General features: G+C 34.7%; 2 protein-coding genes across 3 annotated transcripts in view; one reads left to right on the top strand and one right to left on the bottom strand.

The window, feature by feature from the left end:
- Window positions 1-3,892, top strand: part of LOC100635929 (L-threonine ammonia-lyase-like) — a 7,178-nt gene extending 3,286 nt beyond the window's left edge. The window contains exons 5-11 of the mRNA XM_003382905.2: window positions 1,453-1,508; window positions 1,962-2,136; window positions 2,189-2,355; window positions 2,404-2,529; window positions 3,015-3,182; window positions 3,627-3,684; window positions 3,737-3,892. Coding sequence (XP_003382953.1) covers window positions 1,453-1,508; window positions 1,962-2,136; window positions 2,189-2,355; window positions 2,404-2,529; window positions 3,015-3,182; window positions 3,627-3,684; window positions 3,737-3,841 — 855 coding nt within the window. The 3' untranslated portion in view covers window positions 3,842-3,892. The remainder of the gene's footprint in view (window positions 1-1,452; window positions 1,509-1,961; window positions 2,137-2,188; window positions 2,356-2,403; window positions 2,530-3,014; window positions 3,183-3,626; window positions 3,685-3,736) is intronic.
- LOC100636939 (probable ATP-dependent RNA helicase DDX43) lies at window positions 3,818-19,783 on the bottom strand. Of its 2 annotated transcripts, XM_019998961.1 has the most exons (24): window positions 18,694-19,783; window positions 18,490-18,646; window positions 18,403-18,444; window positions 13,489-13,544; window positions 13,073-13,181; window positions 10,921-11,245; window positions 10,766-10,863; window positions 10,616-10,697; window positions 8,955-9,052; window positions 7,697-7,752; window positions 7,528-7,646; window positions 7,112-7,222; window positions 6,256-6,329; window positions 5,710-5,777; window positions 5,567-5,667; window positions 5,070-5,157; window positions 4,970-5,029; window positions 4,855-4,922; window positions 4,672-4,737; window positions 4,584-4,627; window positions 4,325-4,388; window positions 4,204-4,278; window positions 4,072-4,159; window positions 3,818-4,029 (listed from the first exon to the last, which is right to left on the bottom strand). In XM_019998961.1, exons 2-24 carry the CDS (start codon window positions 18,497-18,499, stop codon window positions 3,949-3,951), a joined length of 1,983 nt encoding a protein of 660 aa, XP_019854520.1. In that variant the 5' UTR covers window positions 18,500-18,646; window positions 18,694-19,783; the 3' UTR covers window positions 3,818-3,948. The 2 variants fall into 2 exon arrangements, with proteins under 2 accessions (XP_019854520.1, XP_019854511.1); XM_019998952.1 differs by having other exon boundaries at window positions 5,567-5,777.
- Between the last annotated feature and the right edge of the window lie 243 nt (window positions 19,784-20,026).

Raw genomic sequence — 20,026 nt, 5'->3', positions numbered from 1 at the left:
CATATACATGAAGAGCTATAATAGACCTTTGGCCAGATTGCTCTTGAATAATTTTCTCCGGTATGTTTTCTTCAAACATCAAAGTGACTCCAAACGACCGTAGACTATGATTAGTCTTTTTTCGTTCTATACCGGCTTTACTACACATTGTCTTGACCACAGTAACCAGCTTATTCCTTCCTATGGGAATGCTTGTAAACCATAGCTTCCCTTCTTGTAACACAGAACTGGATGAACATAGAAATTATCTCTTGCAATTGCTTCCTTTGGCAACTTAGACAAGTACAAATCTAGGATCTTAACGTAATCTCTGCTTCCAGCTTCTGGGACTTCAAAATGATGAACGACTTTGTTTTTTTATGTGTAACTGCCCTAATCCACCAGATCTATTTTTGCTACCATGCTCAGTGTATATGTCAGTTCTTCTGGACTCTATCTACAAACAATAGGTCATGACGCAGTTGTGAAAACTTCAGTTGGCAATGTTCATCTCCTCCCCTTAAACAGAGGTTTTTGCTGTTGTAGAAAAAGACACAATTTAGCAATCCAGCTGGGGTATAGTTATGTCCAGTGCCTTAGTATCCCAAAGAATATTTTCGTCATCTTTTGATAGCGTCTCTGTATGTCTTGCTTCTGCTCCTATACCCTTATGGTGAAGGCGGCGAAATTCATGGTCACACACGTTATGGAAAGCCTCTAAACGAGGATTGTTGAAGATGTTGATGGCCGATGCACGCCCTTTCTGAAGACGCATATGTCACTGTAATCCAGCCAAGAGCATGTACAAAGTCTTCAGGGTATATTCATTACCATCCACCTTCCTCGTTTCCTTTACATACAAGCTCAAAATATGGCCAATTTCTTTTGGGTCATTACTTAAAAGCACTTCCATTGGCTGCTTACATTTATAATCAGGAAGCGTCTCCTTTCTCTGCTCAAACCACTGCTCATAATTAGCCAAAGCCCATTTGTTATTAGCGGCCATATTTTTGGTAGAATAGGCTTTCATAGCTTCTTTTAAGTCACTGTCCTCAATAGCAAAGTGAAACCCATCCTTTGATAGTGATAAGGACACCTTCCGATGCTTTGGAATCGGTTGTAGCTGGTCTCTCTCCTCGGCATTCTTCTTCTCTGCTTCCATTTTGTTGACCTTCTCGACCTTGACCTTTCTGTTTCTACCATGAGGAGTGAAGCCTGAGCATGCGCATTGGCGCGCGCCTTTGATACACACACTCATTATCACACAAATATGTTGATAAAACCCTGGCTGCAGAATACATTGCATTTGTATGACCTCACCCTCGGGTCTGCGGCCCTCGGGCTGAGTCATATAAATGCGATGTATCCCTAGTGGGGGTGTTATAACGTTTACAAACGTACAAATTTCTCTGTGTGTTATGGCACTCTTCATGTAAAATTACCACGATTTTGTTTCATTACAATAATTTTTAGGCCAAAAAATTTGCCACATTGAAAGGAAAAGAATCTAATCTTCAGTATATTAATGGGTGAGTAAATAGCAGCTCACAGAAATACACCAAAATTGCAGCATTGTTGTGACAACCTTGTTACTAGGTTGTTGTTGTTAGGTTGTGATTAGACTATCACTATAGTCACTACCTTGCTACAACCTTGTGAAAACCTACAATTTGAAACTGTATCAGCCTTGCAAGTTGTAATAAACGCCTTTTACACATCTGGTGAGCTTGTTCACTATACAATGGAATAACAACAATCTTAAAAATAATGTTATTGTGATGATATAATGCTAGGCCACTTTTCTGATACATGTCATGTATTATGTGTACATGCAATGTATTGGGGATAGAAAGCCTTGTAATGCACATGTACATGTAAGGTAGTGCTGGATCTCAAGCATGTACAGTACATGTAGAATGTTAGCAACAGCTTTATAATATACATATGTACATGTACCATGTTGTGATAATTGTTTTTGTCAGATATAATCATCCTCATATCCTTGCTGGCCAAGGGACCATTGCTCTTGAAATTTTGGAACAGATGGAGACTTTGTCACATAAAATTGATGCTGTTGTTGTTCCTATGGGTGGAGGAGGATTGATTGCTGGTATTTCAGTTGTAATAAAGCACCTTATGCCTCAAGTGCAAGTAATTGTTAGTTTTTGGATTTAATTTCAATGTATGTTTCAGTTTGCATCATTTCTAGGGAGTTGAATCTGAAAAATGTCCTTCTTTTAGTGAATCGCTTAAAGCTGGATATCCTGTAGAAACTGTTGCTAAACCTACCCTAGCTGATGGTCTAGCTGTGCCTAAAGTTGGCCCTTCTGCACTTGCTACTGCAAAGGGAAACGTAGATCGAACAGTTGTTGTAAGGTTAGCTTAATTTTTGTATATCAATAAATCATTGATTACTTTTTACAGTGAAGATGATATTGCATTAGCAATTTTAAGGCTAGTAGAAATTGAAAAGGCTGTTGTTGAAGGAGCTGGTGCTACTGGTCTAGCCGCTTGTTTATCTGGTCAACTCTCTGATTTACAAGGAAAAAAGTAAAAAGGCATATGCTGCAGCCACATTTTTAATAGTACTGTGTAGTGTGTACTGTGCATGATTACATGTACAGTACTTGTTTCTGCGTGGTTACAACAAACAAGGATGTATGATAAGAGACTTTTATTGTGCTACAATTCGATTTTGGAGGCTTTCACAATTACATGTACATACTTAGTAATACAATTGGTATATAAAATTTCCAGACTATTATGTGAGATGATATTAAAACAATGATTAGTCATAGATTGATTGATTAACTATCTACATACATGTGGAATGTATGTAGACATTATGTTTGGTTATGGTATAGGACAATTGTATTGAGCATTCTGCAATGATGTTATTTTTAATTGACTGAGGTATTAACATTCCAGTTTTCAGTATGATGAGAATATACTGTTTTTTATTCATTAGATTTATTTCAAATTTTTAGTGTTGTAATAACTGTTTTTTATTCATTAGATTTATTTCAAATTTTTAGTGTTGTAATAGTGTTATCTGGTGGCAACATTGATACAACTGTACTTGGTCGATGCATTGACAGAGGTTTGGCTGCTGATGGTCGATTAGTACGATTAACTATTTTGGTTGATGACCGTCCTGGTGGTTTAAAAGGGCTCGTTGAATTTCTTTTTGAACAAGGGGTCAGGTACAAACTCTGTCTTATTGTACATGTACATGCAATTGTAACCATTAAAATTAAATGTACACACTATAATTACTTCGATTTAAATCAGTTGAACTATTGATAATAATAGAATAGACCAAGACCACTCTAATAATGGATTAAACTGTTACCTACATTAACCACAGATTTACATGTACATTTACATTAACCAAATTGTTGTGCTTTATGCTTGTAAGATGTAAACACTGAACACTTGCAGTTCCTGAAAATAATTATGTATACATACAATGTATTTTGGCAGTAAGTTGCTTGTAACACTATTGCGAATGGAATCAAAATTATTCATAAACTTTCATGAAAAGTATTGTTATTCTGATTCATTACATGTGCAAGCAGCTTCTGTATTGTCTTTCTTGCTATGCAAATACAATTCTACCAAGCAGTCAGAATTTGTCTCCTTACTAGTGTCAAAGATATAGTTCACGAAAGAACATGGTTGAAAGGAAGCATATTTAATGTTGAGGTACATGTAAATGTTTAATTTTACTGTCTGTGTTTACTATTATGACATTTAGATTGAATGTGTAGTTGAGACTCGAGGTGGTAAACATGCTGAGAAGCTGAGAACTGCAGCAATGAACAAATATGGAAAAAAATTTATAAAATGGGGACATCGTTAACAATTCATCAAAACTTTAATGTATAACATGATTATAATGATGTACAATGTACATGTTGTAAATCATGACAATAATTATAATTTTCATGTTTTTTTACTCCTGAATGCTTAGTATCTACGTCCATCTCTATTGCGTTCACACCACTTGTCATATCTTTCAGCCATTGAAACTAGCTCCAAAGGAACAACCTGGTATAAAATGACATTACAAAAAGGTATTGCAATTCTGACTTGACAAGCATCAGACAAAATTTTTATTAGCTGCCTTGCCCATTTCCAATTGCTGCGAGACATAAAAGTTAGTGCTTTTCCAGTTGATCTAAAACAAAAATAATCTTAAAATACATAGCATGTCAACTATACCCTGCCCGTCCAGTTCGACCAACTCTGTGAACATAATCTTCAATATGCATTGGAAAATCAAAGTTTATCACAAACCTACAAACACCACTACATGCTTATGTACATAGTTAATACTACTTACGTTATATCTTTGATGTCAATGCCTCTAGAAGCAACATCTGTGGCTACTAAAATAGGTGCAGCACCTAGCAAGATAACAGGAATACAAAATTGATATTAATGATTATATAATACACATGTACCATATGAAAAATAAGATGCATTTCGCAATACAAATAGTGTACACAAAAATTAATGGCAGCAAATAAAACACTCAAATAAGAGCATAATTTTGTTTGTCCACCATAATAATTAATGCTTTTGTACATGTACATGTATACCTGTGCTAAAGTCTTCTAATGCTTGCTCCCTATCTTCCTGTTCCCTGCAAAAGCAAAACATTACAAGTACATGTAATTAAAACCTTACCGATCACCATGAATTGATTGCACAGGATATCCATGGAGCAATAAGTCACTTGCTAAATCATCAGCACTAATAAAAAGAATAAACATACATGTACATGTACATGCACATTAAAGCAGACTGCAAGCATACATGTATAGGATGGAGTGGCAAGTTATTGTAAAGTAAAATAATAATTTAGTTTACGTTGCTTTCCTACTACAAAAGATCAACACCTTCTCTCCATCTATCATGTCATTAATGAACTCCATTACCTAAAGCATACATGTACATTAACATTAGAAGAACTTTGACACCTTACTCTTTCTTTTTTGTCGCTATCTTCAATAAACTCTACTTGTTGAACAACTGCTTTACAAGCCTATAAAAAGAAAATAAGTAACACAATCAGACAGTCATACTTGTAGATCTAAAGTTCCAACAGTAACTTGGAATGGATCAGTCATGTATGATTCTGCTAATCTTCTGACACCAGGGGGCCACGTAGCACTAAATTAATAATTATGACATGTTTCAGATTTTATTTGACTGTTAGGAGCATATCACACTGTAATGTACATGTCACTAAAAAAAGTAGGGTACAATAACATGGCCACTTTAAAACTTCCCTCTGTCTGAGTCCATCACACACTGTTTTGTTCCAGGCTACTACTCGAAAAAAATCAATCACAATTTTTGGTGCTTTGCTGTACATTTTTTTGATATTCTAAATATTTCAAGCTCTCACAGTTTGATCAATTGACTCACAAGAAAGCTAAGTCTTTGAGCAGCAGGATTGAACTATTGTACATGTATAAAATTGGCAAAATACAAGAATCCACACATTTTAAAGACTAATGGTAAAACAAAATCACATATCCATGTTTCATAGACTATAGCAAAGATAAAAACTCTTTACCTGGTCATTACAGTTTGCCGATCAGGCCGTATGTCTAATAGTACTTTCTTAATTTGGGGTTCAAAACCCATGTCAAGCATTCTATCAGCTTCATCAAGTATCTGGTAGTATAATAAAACATCACACAAATGTTTTAAGATTACCAGAAATGTGACACTACGAAGACACAAAACACCATTCATCAACAAATCATTAAGACGGCCAGGAGTAGCTAAGAATTCAACAAAAAAGATTATTATACAAATGTAACTTCAATATTGATACAGTATAGCAGGGTCTAATAATTGTGGTTTGCTCCCAGTGGGGAAATTTGTGGTCTTAATTCTTGGTGGTTGACAGTTTACATAGCCTGTAGGGATGGCAATTCAATTTTGTTGGTTTAAATTTTGTGGTAAGCCACAAAACCGCCAAAATAAGTAAAATTGGAAAACAACCCCAGTGCAGAAACAGTCAATTAATGTAAAGGGGTAATAGAGTAACATCATTTTTGCAAAACAACAGGGATTAATTAACAAAGGCAACAAAATAAAGAATTCACTTTCCAGGTCATCTTACTACACTTGAACAGCGGCATACATTTGTACATGTACATACAATTAGCCAGCACTAAATTTTCGAAGGATCTAATTACATGCAATAGGACAACAAAGCACTACTGCACTAAAAAACATAATTATAAGTTGACATACCAATTACAATTTCAACTCCTCTTCCTACAGTTTTTATTTGTTCTTTACGGTTGCCACCTCCATAAACACAAACGCTACCAAAAAAAGTATACACAAAATGATAAATAATTGAACATTACATACATGTACATTGTACACAGACAATATAAATTAGAGAAGCAAATGCAAAGCAAAAGAAATAAATCAAATTCTAAAATTTACACAATGATAGTGCATTTGTAAAATTTGTGCAAACAGAGTAGAATAAAGGGTAACTAAAAAATTGTTAAAATGGTGGAAATACATTGCTGCACAACTTTAGAGCAACAACTGATGCTCTGATCTGTAAGAAATACGTACCAATAACTGGCAAAGATTAGGCCACAAGATCAAAATAGCACATTGTGATGCTATACTAATATAGAATAATGACAAAGGTAAGTCCTACTATTTAAATTGAGTCATTACCTCACTAATAAAAATTAACTAACATGCTAGTGCTATACTTCTGAGCACAAAAACTACATTTAAAAAGTTTTCAGAGATTAGTACATTAACCACAAAATTAAAGCTCTGGAAAACTACTACTTTCCATTCCATAGGTGAGGTTAATATACATTTAAATGCATGGCAATTACTTCCATGAGAAATACATTTTTAAATCTACAAAACATATTAGGGGTGCTTTGACTTGCAAATTATTCCATAGTATGATGTGAAAATTTTATTGCATTAAAATATTCTAAAACTTTTAATTATTTTAAAATAATGGAGCTAAATACTATGCTTCCAAGTGTACTAAAGCAACAAGACACACATGCACATACATGTACAAATGCACATGTACTTGTGCAACCTACAACTTTAAATGCAATACCTCCTTATTCCTTTATAGCAAAACTTTTGTACTTCCTTTTCAATTTGAAGAGCTAACTCTCGGGTTGGTGATAATACCAGAACAGTAGGTCCAGAGCGCTCAGATCTTGGCCTAATATTTAACAAAAATATAAGGGTTACATCAATATACAATGATGATTATACAAGTACAATCCAAACAACAGATGAGCTATACCAAACCTGGATTACAACAATACAATAGCCTTGCAGCAGACATGCATGATGTAAAGATAGGCCTTCCTTCTAAAATTTTGCAATTGGTTATAAAGCAGGGGAAAACAAAGAACCTTGCATAAATTTGTTTTATAGCAAATCCCATCCAACTTTTAACATAGTGAAAGTCTATGCAGAAAGGATTATTTGTGCCACTATGGAAATTCATGCAACAATCCTTACACAGTCTGTCCATTAATATGTATCAAAGCAGGCAGCAAGAACGCAAGTGTTTTTCCAGTACCAGTTTGAGCAATTCCAACCATATCAAAGCCTTTTAGCAATACAGGCCAACTTTGACACTATAAAATACAACAGTATTAAGCTGCTGGCTGTTACAATATACAGTTACTTGTATTGGACTAGGATGAACAAACTCTTGCTTGTAAATCTGATCAATAATCTCCGCTATAAGAGATAAAGAAGAATGAGCAATAAAGCTGTACTCACAAAGTCAATATCAACAACACAAAAACTATTTAGGCCAAAACCAAATATAGAATGCATAACAAACATGGGTTACATGTACATGTTTGACATACTACATAGATGCCTTAACAGGAGGTTGCATGGTCAGGCATTATCACTTCCTCTACCTACTCAACCTTCATAAAAATGAAGTTTTCTCTGTCTTTTCACTTCAGCAGCAGTTAATTACCACACTAACTATACTCACTTGACTCAAAAACCTCAGTGTATGCAGTAAAGTCTAATAAAAGTGATACCTACATGCTGCTGAGTCAGTTACAATTAGCAATAACTAGTCCTGTCTCAGATGGCTAAACTACATGTATACTACTTAAGCAAAGGTAAAGATATTGCATAGACCTTTAAATAAAAAGCAGATTTTATTCTTGCTCTTATTGTTTGTAAATGTATCCAAGCTCCTTGTCATCTATATCGGCATATCAGGTATTGGCTTATTGGCTTGCTTTTTATAGTATCAGTTATGAGTTTCTTTGCATGCATCTTGCAGATACAGGCTGGAACACATGACCATATGCATAAGAATAAAGGGTTAATCAATTAATTGTAATACAATTATGTGATACTGTACATGACAAAATGATTCTATAACTGCGACTACTTGAAAATTAGTCATGATACTAAATTGGGAAGTGTATAAATCACATTTTACATGCATAAATCTCTGCCCAAAAGGTAGGAAGAAAAATATCAGATCAGTATCGGCCAGTAATGGCTTTGTCAATATCAGAAAATTGGCTAAAACCCACATCGGTACAACTCCAATTATTACCACCATCACAAAAATTAATTATTGCTTAAATTTGGTTTAACTCCAAGGCTCACATTTCCCTCTACTTCTACATGTACATGTACATAATCTCAAATGTACACGTATCACTACCAGTTTTTTGTAAAATTGAGGTACATATACTTTAAATATAAACCACATAGACTGTAACTCTTAAAATGCTGTGGTGCAGAAGAAATGAAATATAAATTGCAAGTCAGTGTATCAGGTGGTTCAATTCAAAGATTAGAATAAAACTTGTCGTGCAACTGAAGAGTTACTTCTTATTGCCAAAAAAAGAATTATTTTACTGAATAATATTCATTGATCACTTTTACTTCAACAGGGCACTTACGATAGTCACGAAAAGCTTGCTCAAAGGTCTTTACAGGATTTGGTATCAATCTGTCCTTGTCTGAGAGATCAACAACACTAATTCCATTTCTATCAGACCTACATGTAGCATTCAAAATACAATGTCTATCACATAAGTATCATACATAATACATATAATCAAATAAACAGTACAAAGTCAAAATAATTGGCAAAAATCAGCAAATTTGAATTTGGTTAATTCTACAGATTCTCTATAAGACATAAATGTACATGTACCTGCATGTACATGTACATGATGTAGCTGTAGCTGCTAAACAAGGTCAAACTGTATAATTAAGTCATCAGTTAGATGCAACAGTATCAAAAACACCAAGTAAATGTACATGTAAATCAGTTTCATTAGTTTACAAAATTAGTTTCTTAACTGTAACGATTGTTCAATCAAACTATAAGTACAAAACAATTGTATACATCACTGCTTAAACAAAATTGGCATCACTTGCAAAATCCATTTGTTAATGTATACATACATGTACATGTAATTTGCTTATCAAAAATCAGAACCACAAAAGTCAAACAAATTCACACCAGTAAAAATAACCTACATGTACATGTACATGTGTATTAGGCATTATATCATTTTAGTAGATTAAAAAAATAATTATGCTAAAATAATTGCACATAAATTTATTCACTAACAACAAAAATTATTTCACAAAAGCAATTAATATACATGTACTTTATTCAGTAAAACCAAAGGTACTGCCAGCTAGGTGGTACATACATGTACATGTACATGTACAGTATACACCTTTATGTCTAAGTGCCATGGGATAAAGAAATTACATGTAGTTATAAATACATGTACATATGTTCTCGCAAGGCTACTTTTGAAGGTCTTTTTAAAAGCATTAAAGCCCTTTTTGGATGCAGTAACAAGATAGAGCATAACAAGTACAGTACATGTTGCACATGTACAATGTACATGCATAATAATTGTAAATAACAAGCTTTTGTAATTGTCTGCCTATGCAAAGTAGGTGTGGTTAGTCTGGCTACCCTTCATTGTCACAATCCTGGAGCAAACCCTGATTACAGCCAGCAACAAGAGGATATACATGCACTGTACATGTACAAGTACATACATTGTACATGCAAATTGTATCATGAACAAAATGGCTGCTCAATAACAGAGCAAGTTTGTCATCAAGGAAATTTACCCAAAGTAAATTCTAATCACCATACATGTAGCTCTACATGTACCAAAACAATTAATGTACAGCAACAGGAGTCCATTATAAAAATAGTAATTATTATAAGAACTTATTTCAGCCAGTTACATGTACATGTACATGTACATGCACATAATGTAAATTTCACATAAAAATTGAGGAACACACATGTATACATGTGCATGTACATGTACATGTATGTAAGTAACATCACTATTGTAAATCATTATAATTATTATAATGTACATGTAACACATACATGTGTACATGTACATGTACATTTGGGCCATTCAATATTCAAGAGTTTAAAAATTTTCCGAGTCTCACATGTACATAAATGCAGTTAATTTATGCAGGCAGTTCATAAATGAGCCCTTCAGTTGCAATGCAATCCATTGTGAATCATTGGAAATACATGTACTAAATATTGTTAACTTCATCAATTTACCGAAAAGCCTCTACATCACTATAGGAAAGGCTAGCTACTTCAGTATCTTCATTATAAAAATCCTTCACAATATCAGGCAGCCCTACAAATGACAAAAATTACAAGCAATAAAATGAATGAAACATGTAATGTGCTTGACTATACACATACCCTTCCATTTTTTAGCAACTGCTTCAGCACGACCAGCATGTAGTGCAGCCCAATCTATTTGAACTTTCCTTTCAGTACCTGAGCTATCTGGAACATTACTGCAAGAGGTAAAAGACATCACATCACAACAATGATTTTCAATATTTGCATCATACAACTGAGAAGTTCCATGGTGCTGCCTTGAACTGGAATGCTGCTGGTAGGAACTACCTCTGCCTCTATCAGCAATTTTAATCTGCCGACGGTTAAAACCTGATTTAAAACCATGACTACTACCAGATGTATGACTACTGCCACTAGACCACATCATATCACTAGACCATGTTCTTGAACTCTGAGTCACAGGAGTTGCAGTAGTATCAGGCTCATCCCAATCATCTGTAGTCTGATTCTTACTGCTACAATCATCTTGATTAGATGAAACATAACTCTTGCCCCATCCCGACACTCTGCTTTCATCATCAGAGTGGTCACCAGTAACTAAGATAGTGAAAATAAATTACTATACATGTAGCTTTTCATAACCCAAACTTTCTAAATTATAGTACATGAGTAACATGACTACATGCACAATAATTTTCAATTAGCCAAAATTTTTATTCTAATTGGGATAAAATTTGAGAAATTAATTAGCTACGTTGTTCCCACACAGGTGAGTTTACAATATTTTTGTCTGCATCAACACCTATTATTCTTCTAAACTAACATAAAACATAACTGAACACCAGGACCACAATATGCAGCCATGTAAATCATGACAATGTTTAACATCATCATGTACAATTGTACATAAATGTATATGCCAAGCAATGGCTGAGACAGAAGTTAAAATTTCACTTTAACATGCCATTCAAAAGGAAACTAAGAATTCAAGCTTCAAGATACTGTATAGCGCAAAATTTTCGAGGGCTGTAAATTTTGCAATTTTTACAGATTCATGAAAATTACTCCAACAAAAATCAAATTATTACGGTACAAGATGGCATAAATTTGTGAAATTAAATCCTCAAAATAGATTTATAGGCAGAATTGCAAAATTTACAGCCCTCAAAAATTTTGTACTATACGGTAGCTATCAATGAATTTTCTCCATCTATACACACCAACAGTTTCATAAGCCAGACCCACTCACTATTCAGGGCAAAGATATGGTTCAAGCTGTCCACACAATTTTGTTCACAAGCAAAAATCTCTGTGCATGACACGCTCTCCTGTTTTAATTATCTCTGACCCAGATACAGAGCTTAAATGACCTTAACTAATGTTGCGTTCTCATAGCAACCTTTGTTGGTCATACATGTACATCAAGTTTTCAATACAGTGAGTGGGCTAACTAACAAGAATTCAGAGATTTTTCAAATTTTTTTCCAAATCCAGTAGGTACATGTAATACAGCACTGCTATAGTTGAACTTGAAAAGTGGTTTCTATTTCAACATTGCCAACACAAATTTATACAAGGGGAAGCCCCTCTAAACAGAGGCATTTTTAGTTAAGTGACCTAAATTCAGGTTTCATTATTCCTGTAAAATGTATACGTGTACATACATGTACATAAAAGAATAGAGTTCATACCATACTGTATGTACCTACTACAATTAGGTTACAACCTGAACTTGAGCCAAGTTGCAAGCACCTTCAAGCATTTACAAAAAGTGCTTAAAGTGCTTACCAGTATAAGCACATGAGCGTAATTGCTTGCCCCATGTTTGATGCCAATAAATCTTAAGTTGAGCCATGCTTTTATGGCACTTTTGGATCATGCAGCTTTAAGCAAGTATCTGTAAACTAACGCCTACTACAAAACCATAATAATTTGATTAACTTGCTATATCAATATGTACATGTACATGTAAATGTAACCAGCAGTGTATTATGGCTCTGATACTACACATCCTTATAAAAATCTACCGTATATTGGTGATTTCCATATATTGTACAAGAAAATTTTCTGGTACATGTATTCATTAATTTTTATTTTCGGACAGTAATTCCAGTCCAAAAACTCACAAAACTTTCAAGATTTTATGAAGGATCTCACAAAACAAATGTTTGAGACTACTGCAGGAGACATACTTAGAAAGAAACAAAGACATTTTGCATACAAAAATTTACACAAAAATAAAATTTTCACACACAGCCATATTCAATCAAAATTTGAATAAAGACCAAAATTTACCAGACATACAGAATAGTTAATTACATAATCTATTACGTGTACACCAGTTGGTTAATTGTACAAACTCACAAACAAGACCACAAACAAGAAAAATACTTTATTACAGCCAAATACTCTCAGTCTATATACCTCTTAATTTTGTAATTCTTGATATTAAGTTTTTAGCACAATCAATAGTATCAGTGGATCCTTTCAGTTGTACTTTTGTGTACACGTCACCATCATCATTTCGAAATACCTAAAAAAATCAATTAATGCTACTGCAGTGTGCATACAATGAATGCAACATGACCAATGAAGCCAGAGTAATAGAAACATACAAATACACATGTACATTATACATCATAATTAAATGTATTTCCAAAATGCACTTGAGGAGACACTGAGATACATTAGATCTATGACGGTAAAATAATAATAGTACAGTAGTCGCTTTAGGTACATAACTACATGTACATGTACTAGTACACTACTTATCTACCACTTTTTGATACACATATTAATTAATGAGAAACACTAGCGACAACCCACATTAACAAATGTACCTTAATCCTGCAGCCACTGTCATCCTGCAAATTTCTAATCGTTGTTCCGCTTCTACCTACATGTAAGGATACATATTATTATTATTATTATTATTATTATCAAGTTTCACAGGAGGTAAAAACCAACCTGTAGGACTGCCAACAAGGACTGCTGACATCCTGATACAAACAAAATAAAATAAAATAAAAAAAAAGAAAAAAAATGCATATACATGTATAATAAAGTCAGAAAGGACAAACTAAGATGTACAATAGTAAATTTTCACTTATTATACAATAGGCATCAACCACATTAATGTATATGTTGACGTTCCACTTTTACTTGTTAATCGTATTAATCTTACAAAGTTTTGACGCTACTAAAAGCTATACTATAACTGAAAGTCTCAACTTGTAAAAAAAACACCTACTTTCACAAGTCACATAAACTGAATATACTCGTATGTATCATAGTACTAATATGACTACCTACATGTACTGTACTAGATGTGTACAACTAAGAATTGGAAAATTACATGTACTGTGCATATATTTACCCAAAAAAAACGTGATAGAAATCATAGAATAGAATCCAAAATCAATGAAGCCAAAACATTTGAGACCAAGATATCACATTTCCCCCAATTACTCCTCAAAAATAATGGCAATACTTTCCTAGCTTCCACTTCAAAAAAAACATGTTCTCAGGTTCTACAATGTTCACACAAGATACCAGTTTAGATATACTTTTCAACACAATTCCATGGTATATTATCAGATACACATTATTTTAGGAATCTAGTCAATCTACATGTATAACTGAGGAATTTTAGTTTTGCAGGTTGTTGTTGAGTATAAAAATTAAAGTGGGATTACAGATTAAGGCTACGCTTACATGTATTCATTTTGATATTGATAAAGAAAAAACGAATCCACAACACACACTGTTTACACGTATCTTATTAATTCGTTTTCCAGCGTTTATACATGGGTAAAGTATACGGATGGTTACTTACCGTTACCATGGAAACTCTCACATGATCTACCCAAGGGCCAAGATGGCTACTGACAAAGCTGCTAATCGAGGTGCAAATAAGAGTGTTAATAAGAAGAATCCTAAAAAAAGGGACAGCTCCATCTGCTAAAAAGGATTTTCAATGGACAGACGATGAAGCAGAGCTACTTTTAAACATAAGCTACGACTATAAGACCATGAAAGCTGGAGAGAATACAGATTGGGAATCAGTCAAGAGCAAGTACGAGGATATATTGGAGCGCTTCAAGGCTGAGTTGCCTGATGAGCCACTTACAGCAGCACAAAAAGATGATATAGATTGTGGTCTGGCCAAGAACTACCCTCACACAAAAACTGAAGTAACGAAACAAATATTAACAACAAAGCTAAAAGCTATTAGACAGAAATATAGGCAGTCTGTCAATTCTGGTAGACGTAGTGGTCACGGTAGAGTAGTGATGTTGTACTTTGAGTTATGTGAGAAGGTGTGGGGTGGTTCACCAGCGACAGAACAAATAGAATCGGGAATAGAGAGTGTTGATATGACTAAATCAGAATATGTATTGACCCCTACTACTTCAAGTACAGATATAGACACTGATGTTCACTCAAAGGATAACGAAAGTGACAATCTACTAAGTGACGAGGAAGATGCTAGCAATAACAACAGTACTTCAGCAGTACTAACACCATCTACAGTCAGAAAGAGAAGGGAGTTTCTGGATAAGAAGCTTTGTGAGAATAAACAAGAGAAGATGAAGAGAAAGCCACCCGTCGATGCTCAATTGCTAGATTGTGCTCAAGAAGACATTAGGATAAAGAGACGTTTGGTGGAGCAAATGGATAAAGTAGACAAGCAGTACACCAAAACTGTTTCATTGATGTCAAAGAATTTGGAAAAATTATCTTAGTCTATTAGTGAAGGTTTTGCCTTTCTAAGGATGATGTATATGACTCCACATCCTTCCATTTATGCTAATAGACAACTAGCGTCTAGTCCATCTCTGCCACCACATAACCCGATGTATCCCTCTAGTAGAGCTGAAGCATCATCTAGTACTTGGAATATGAATCAATAGTAAAAGCGATGGACTTATTACAATACATTATTGTTCATGTGCATCTACTGATTATGATTATGTATGTCTACTCAGGTATTACACTCATGTATACAAATATTGATTTTTGCTATGTATGTACATCTATATAATATTCATGTACAATTATTATTATGTACGTGTATGTGTACATCTGCTATTGTATAATATTATTATTATACATGTATTATTATGATTATATGTATGTACATGTATATCTACTCAATGGTATTAACATTACAGTGATTATCAATAATACTTCAAACCAACAAATATTATGGGTCAAAGTACATAGCTAGTACATTTCTCACTCTCTTTCCTTCAGTTTCGTTTTTATCAGCTATGGACTTGCTTGCTGCTGTAGTGGGCTGAAAATCCTGTCATATGATATTGCACTTCTAACTGATTCTTCATGTATAGCTTCATTGTTCAACTCACAGAAGTTGTGCAGTACAAAGCAGGCATAGATTACCATTGGTATATCATTGATGTTGATGTCCATGGCCCTCTTGAGACAGGAAAACCTCGCCTTCAGACGCCCAAAAGAACATTCTATTACGTTTCGTGCGCTACAAAGCTTATAGCCAAAGTATTGTTCTCTTGGTGTTGTACCACCTGAAGTGTATTCCTTCATAATGTACGGCATAAGTGGATATGCTGGATCTCCTAACAAGTATACCGGTACTGGAATCTCTCCATCATCAATTCGTCGTTTACATGGAGGTATCATCTCGTTTTTGAGCATTTGATTCAATTTTGAATTAGCAAACATTCGAGCGTCATGGACGCTTCCAGGCCATTTGACCACAACATCTATAAAGCAATAGCGGTAATCACAACAGGCTTGAACATTTAAACTGTAACGTGATTTTCTGTTTATATAGTCGGTAGGATTTGAATGAGGCTGTTTGATTTCTATGTGCGTCCCATCTACTGCTCCAATGCATTGAGGGATATTAAATGCATTATAAAACCCTTTAACTTTGTCTTGAACATCCTCCTCTGTGACAGGAAGTTTGATGTACTTTTTCCCAAGGTACAATGATATGACAGTTGTAACTAGTCTAATTATGATGGACACAGAGGCTCTTGAAAGACCAAATGAATTTGCTGTTTTCCTTAATCTGCTTTCATCTGCTAAATAGTATAACATGATTCCTACCTGCTTCTCAACATCAATTGGTGATCACATAATAGTTGTTTGTCTCACAATGAATGGATGAAGTTCATCACATAGCTTTAAAAAACTGGGTTTAGACATTCGCAAGTTTTCTTTCCATTCTTCATCCACAGTTTCTCCTCTTCTCATATTATCCCACCAAAGTGAGGTCCTGCCAGGTCTGACCCAGTACTTCCTAGGTTTCCTTTTCTTCTTTATCCGCTTGACTCTCATCAGCTGAGCCTGAGAGCCACTGATCAAACCAATAAGTTCATTATACAACTTCTTCTTTTGACAATAGTTCTTTCCGGTGCATAGTAATAACTGAGTAGTCATCTTATAAAGAGATATCGCCTTAAAAAGTAACAAAAGCAGAGCAGCTACCTTGGGCGCCATTTTTCTTGATGCTCCACCTACAAGCAAAAATCCACCCCACCTATAATTGCATTCATTTTCCCTGTCTTGCTTGTTTACACGTGTCCAAGTATCCTTCGTTTCCAGTGATCTTCGTTTTGGTGAGCGTATTCAGTCATGTAATCGTATACCTCCATTTTAGTGTAAACAAAACGGGTATCCGCAGACAATTCCTTTCATTTTTGTGTAGAAAACGAATACGTGTAAACGTGGCCTAAGGTTATCAGTCATAGTGGAATATACAACTGTTTTTCAAGTGAACTCTTTTGGCACAGAAGAGTAAAAAAACATTTATTATGCAGAACTTATTTGTAATAAATTTTGTTACCAGATATGCGTTCAAACAAAACGCTGAGCATTTCTTTCTTTAAAAGAGAAACTAATCGTGTAAAATTAAATTTAAAATGAAAAAAACCAGGGTTCAAACTGAATCAGGAAACTCCACTTCACAAGTGAAAGCTGATTCAAACTGAAAAACTTACATAAGGCTCAATATTAAGACACCGTTTACATAATGTAACAATTAAATTATCTTTATTCTTCCATTACATAAACTGTGGCCATTCGATTACCGTATAGCGGGTTTCTTTCGTTCGGCCAAACTTTCGTTTTCTAGGAGGAAATCCAATTTCATGGGTTTTATTTTCGTCCTTCTGATCTGCAAGAATTAAGCTACACCCAACAACCCCACCCACATCACCCACGTGTGCATGTGTTAGTGTTAACCCGACAAAGATGAACTCCGGATTGAGCTCTCCCACAGCAAATTTCGTGGGTTTAACTTTCGTTTTTGGAGCTTGGAGAACGAAAAGAACGAAAGTTTGACCAAACGGAAGAAACCCGCTATATGGTATACAGCACTTCCTAGGTTAATCCAAAAAATTTTAACCCCTAACAGTCTAACACCCACATAAAAAAACTAATTAGCATTGACATTTAACAGGCCAGTGCAGAGTTCTAAATACAAGTAATTTTCGTTTATCAAGCCAGTGGAGGAACGAGAGTCTTCGTCTGTCACTCCCTATTTCACTACATGCCATGTATCACAAACAAAAGCTTAAAATCCAAGTGAAAACACAGTTTACTAACTGCCAGCCACAAATGTACCCACAAACATTAGATTCTAAAGACATTTTCAAGAAAAGGCAAAGTATTGGATCCTCCAAAATCAATAACCATACAGTAGACCAAATAATGAATGCTGGCACATACATCGACACACAGTCACAAACACACACACAAAACCTTACCAATTACTCGACCAACGTCACTTGTTGCTACATAAACGTACTCTACAAGAAAAGGATCCCAGCATAATTAACAATATGACAATATACCTTCACCCATAGTAAAACCAGAGATAAAATCTGAAGCCTTTTAGCTAGTTTTTTAGTTTCGATTACACCAGCAAGCATCCAGGCACAGCTACGCCAGTGCCACACGGATACACGTGTTCAACTTCATAAGGATACTAACTAGTCACGTGATATAAACCTAATTCTCATGAATAAATCAGATAATAAATTATTATTAAATTTTACCAAGAGTCCATTCCTCATCTCTCTCCCCAGAGCTATGTGATATAATTTTTAATCATGACCTTGCCCAAGTCATTGACTGCCCCACTCACAAGCAAGGTAATCTCCTGGATCTAGTGATAACAAATTCTTGGGGCTGTGTATCAAATGATGTATTAATCAAAACATCTTTCCTCTAGTCTCTAATCAACCTTCTCTATCCTCTCTCCTTTGTCTATTCCCAATGCCTCTCATTCTCCTGCTCAATTTCTCAACTTTGCAAAAAGCTGACTATGGGAGCATGTGTGATTTTCTTCTAGACTGGGATTTCTCTGCCTGTCTTAATTCCTCCGATGTCTCAGCAGCTTGGGATCTTATTAAATCTGCCATTAATGTTGCTGTTGATAAGTTTGTGCCGGTTTCTACTACTACTCGTTGTTTTGGTAACTCACCTAAATGGTTTGATCAGAGTATAAGGCACAAAATCAATTGTCACAGGACTTTACAACGAATATTCAGGTCACATCCTTCACCTCTCATGGAGGCTAAAGTCTCAATTTCTAGTGATAACTTAAACTATGACATTGCCCAGGCTAAATCTTCATTCATTGCCCAATTACATGACGACAAGACCAGTTTTTTTTTCTTATGTCAAATCTATCATCAAACAGGGTCAGCTACCACCTAAGTTATCTCTACAATCTAAAACAGCATCATCTGACCCTGACAAAGCTCCCCTTTTTAATGAGTATTTTCACTCAGTTTACTCCCCAGTATCTTCAAATGCAATATTCACCATTGATGCTCCAACCCTGCTCAAAAGCAATTGGTATACATGTAGATGGAATAGGTCCTAAACTACTCAAGGCCTGTGCTGCTCCTCTCTGTGTCCCTCTTCAACAACTATTTCATTTATCTCTAAAGTATGCCACCCTCCCAGATGAATGGAAAGTTCACAAAATAACTTTTATCCACAAGTCTGGAGACAAATCCTCAGTCCGTAACTATAAACCCATCTCTCTACTTTGTTCAACTTCCAAGGTCTTGGAGAAGCTAATGTAGTGAAAGTGATGGAATTTCTTGTATCCTCATTTTCTAACTCACAGTAGTGTTGTTCTAGTACAGAAATTTATTTTAGTTCTAGTTCTAGTTTTTTGACTAAAATTACAGTTATTTTAGTTCTAGTTCTAGTTTTTGATCGAAAAGGCAGTTATTTTAGTTCTAATTCTAGTTTTTTTGACTAAAATTAAAGTTATTTTAGTTCTAGTTCTAGTTTTTTGACTAAAATTACAGTTATTTTAGTTCTAGTTCTAGTTTTTTGACTAAAATTACAGTTATTTTAGTTCTAGTTCTAGTT

The sequence above is a fragment of the Amphimedon queenslandica genome, unplaced genomic scaffold (genome assembly GCF_000090795.2).
Source record: "Amphimedon queenslandica unplaced genomic scaffold, v1.1 AMPQUscaffold_13518, whole genome shotgun sequence".
Classification (NCBI taxonomy): domain Eukaryota; kingdom Metazoa; phylum Porifera; class Demospongiae; order Haplosclerida; family Niphatidae; genus Amphimedon; species Amphimedon queenslandica.
Note: the sequence above shows the minus strand (reverse complement) of the source record. Positions and strands in the feature narration are given on the sequence as shown.

Bases quoted from the DNA above. Each gene is read 5' to 3' on its own strand.
- LOC100636939 (XM_019998952.1), bottom strand. The intron at 9,053-10,615 runs GTAAATTGATGA...TGCTACATGTAG, and splicing joins AGTGATGTAGAGGCTTTTCG to GTCTGATAGAAATGGAATTA. The intron at 4,628-4,671 runs GTAAGGTTTTAA...TTGCTTTTGCAG, and splicing joins CAATCAATTCATGGTGATCG to GGAACAGGAAGATAGGGAGC.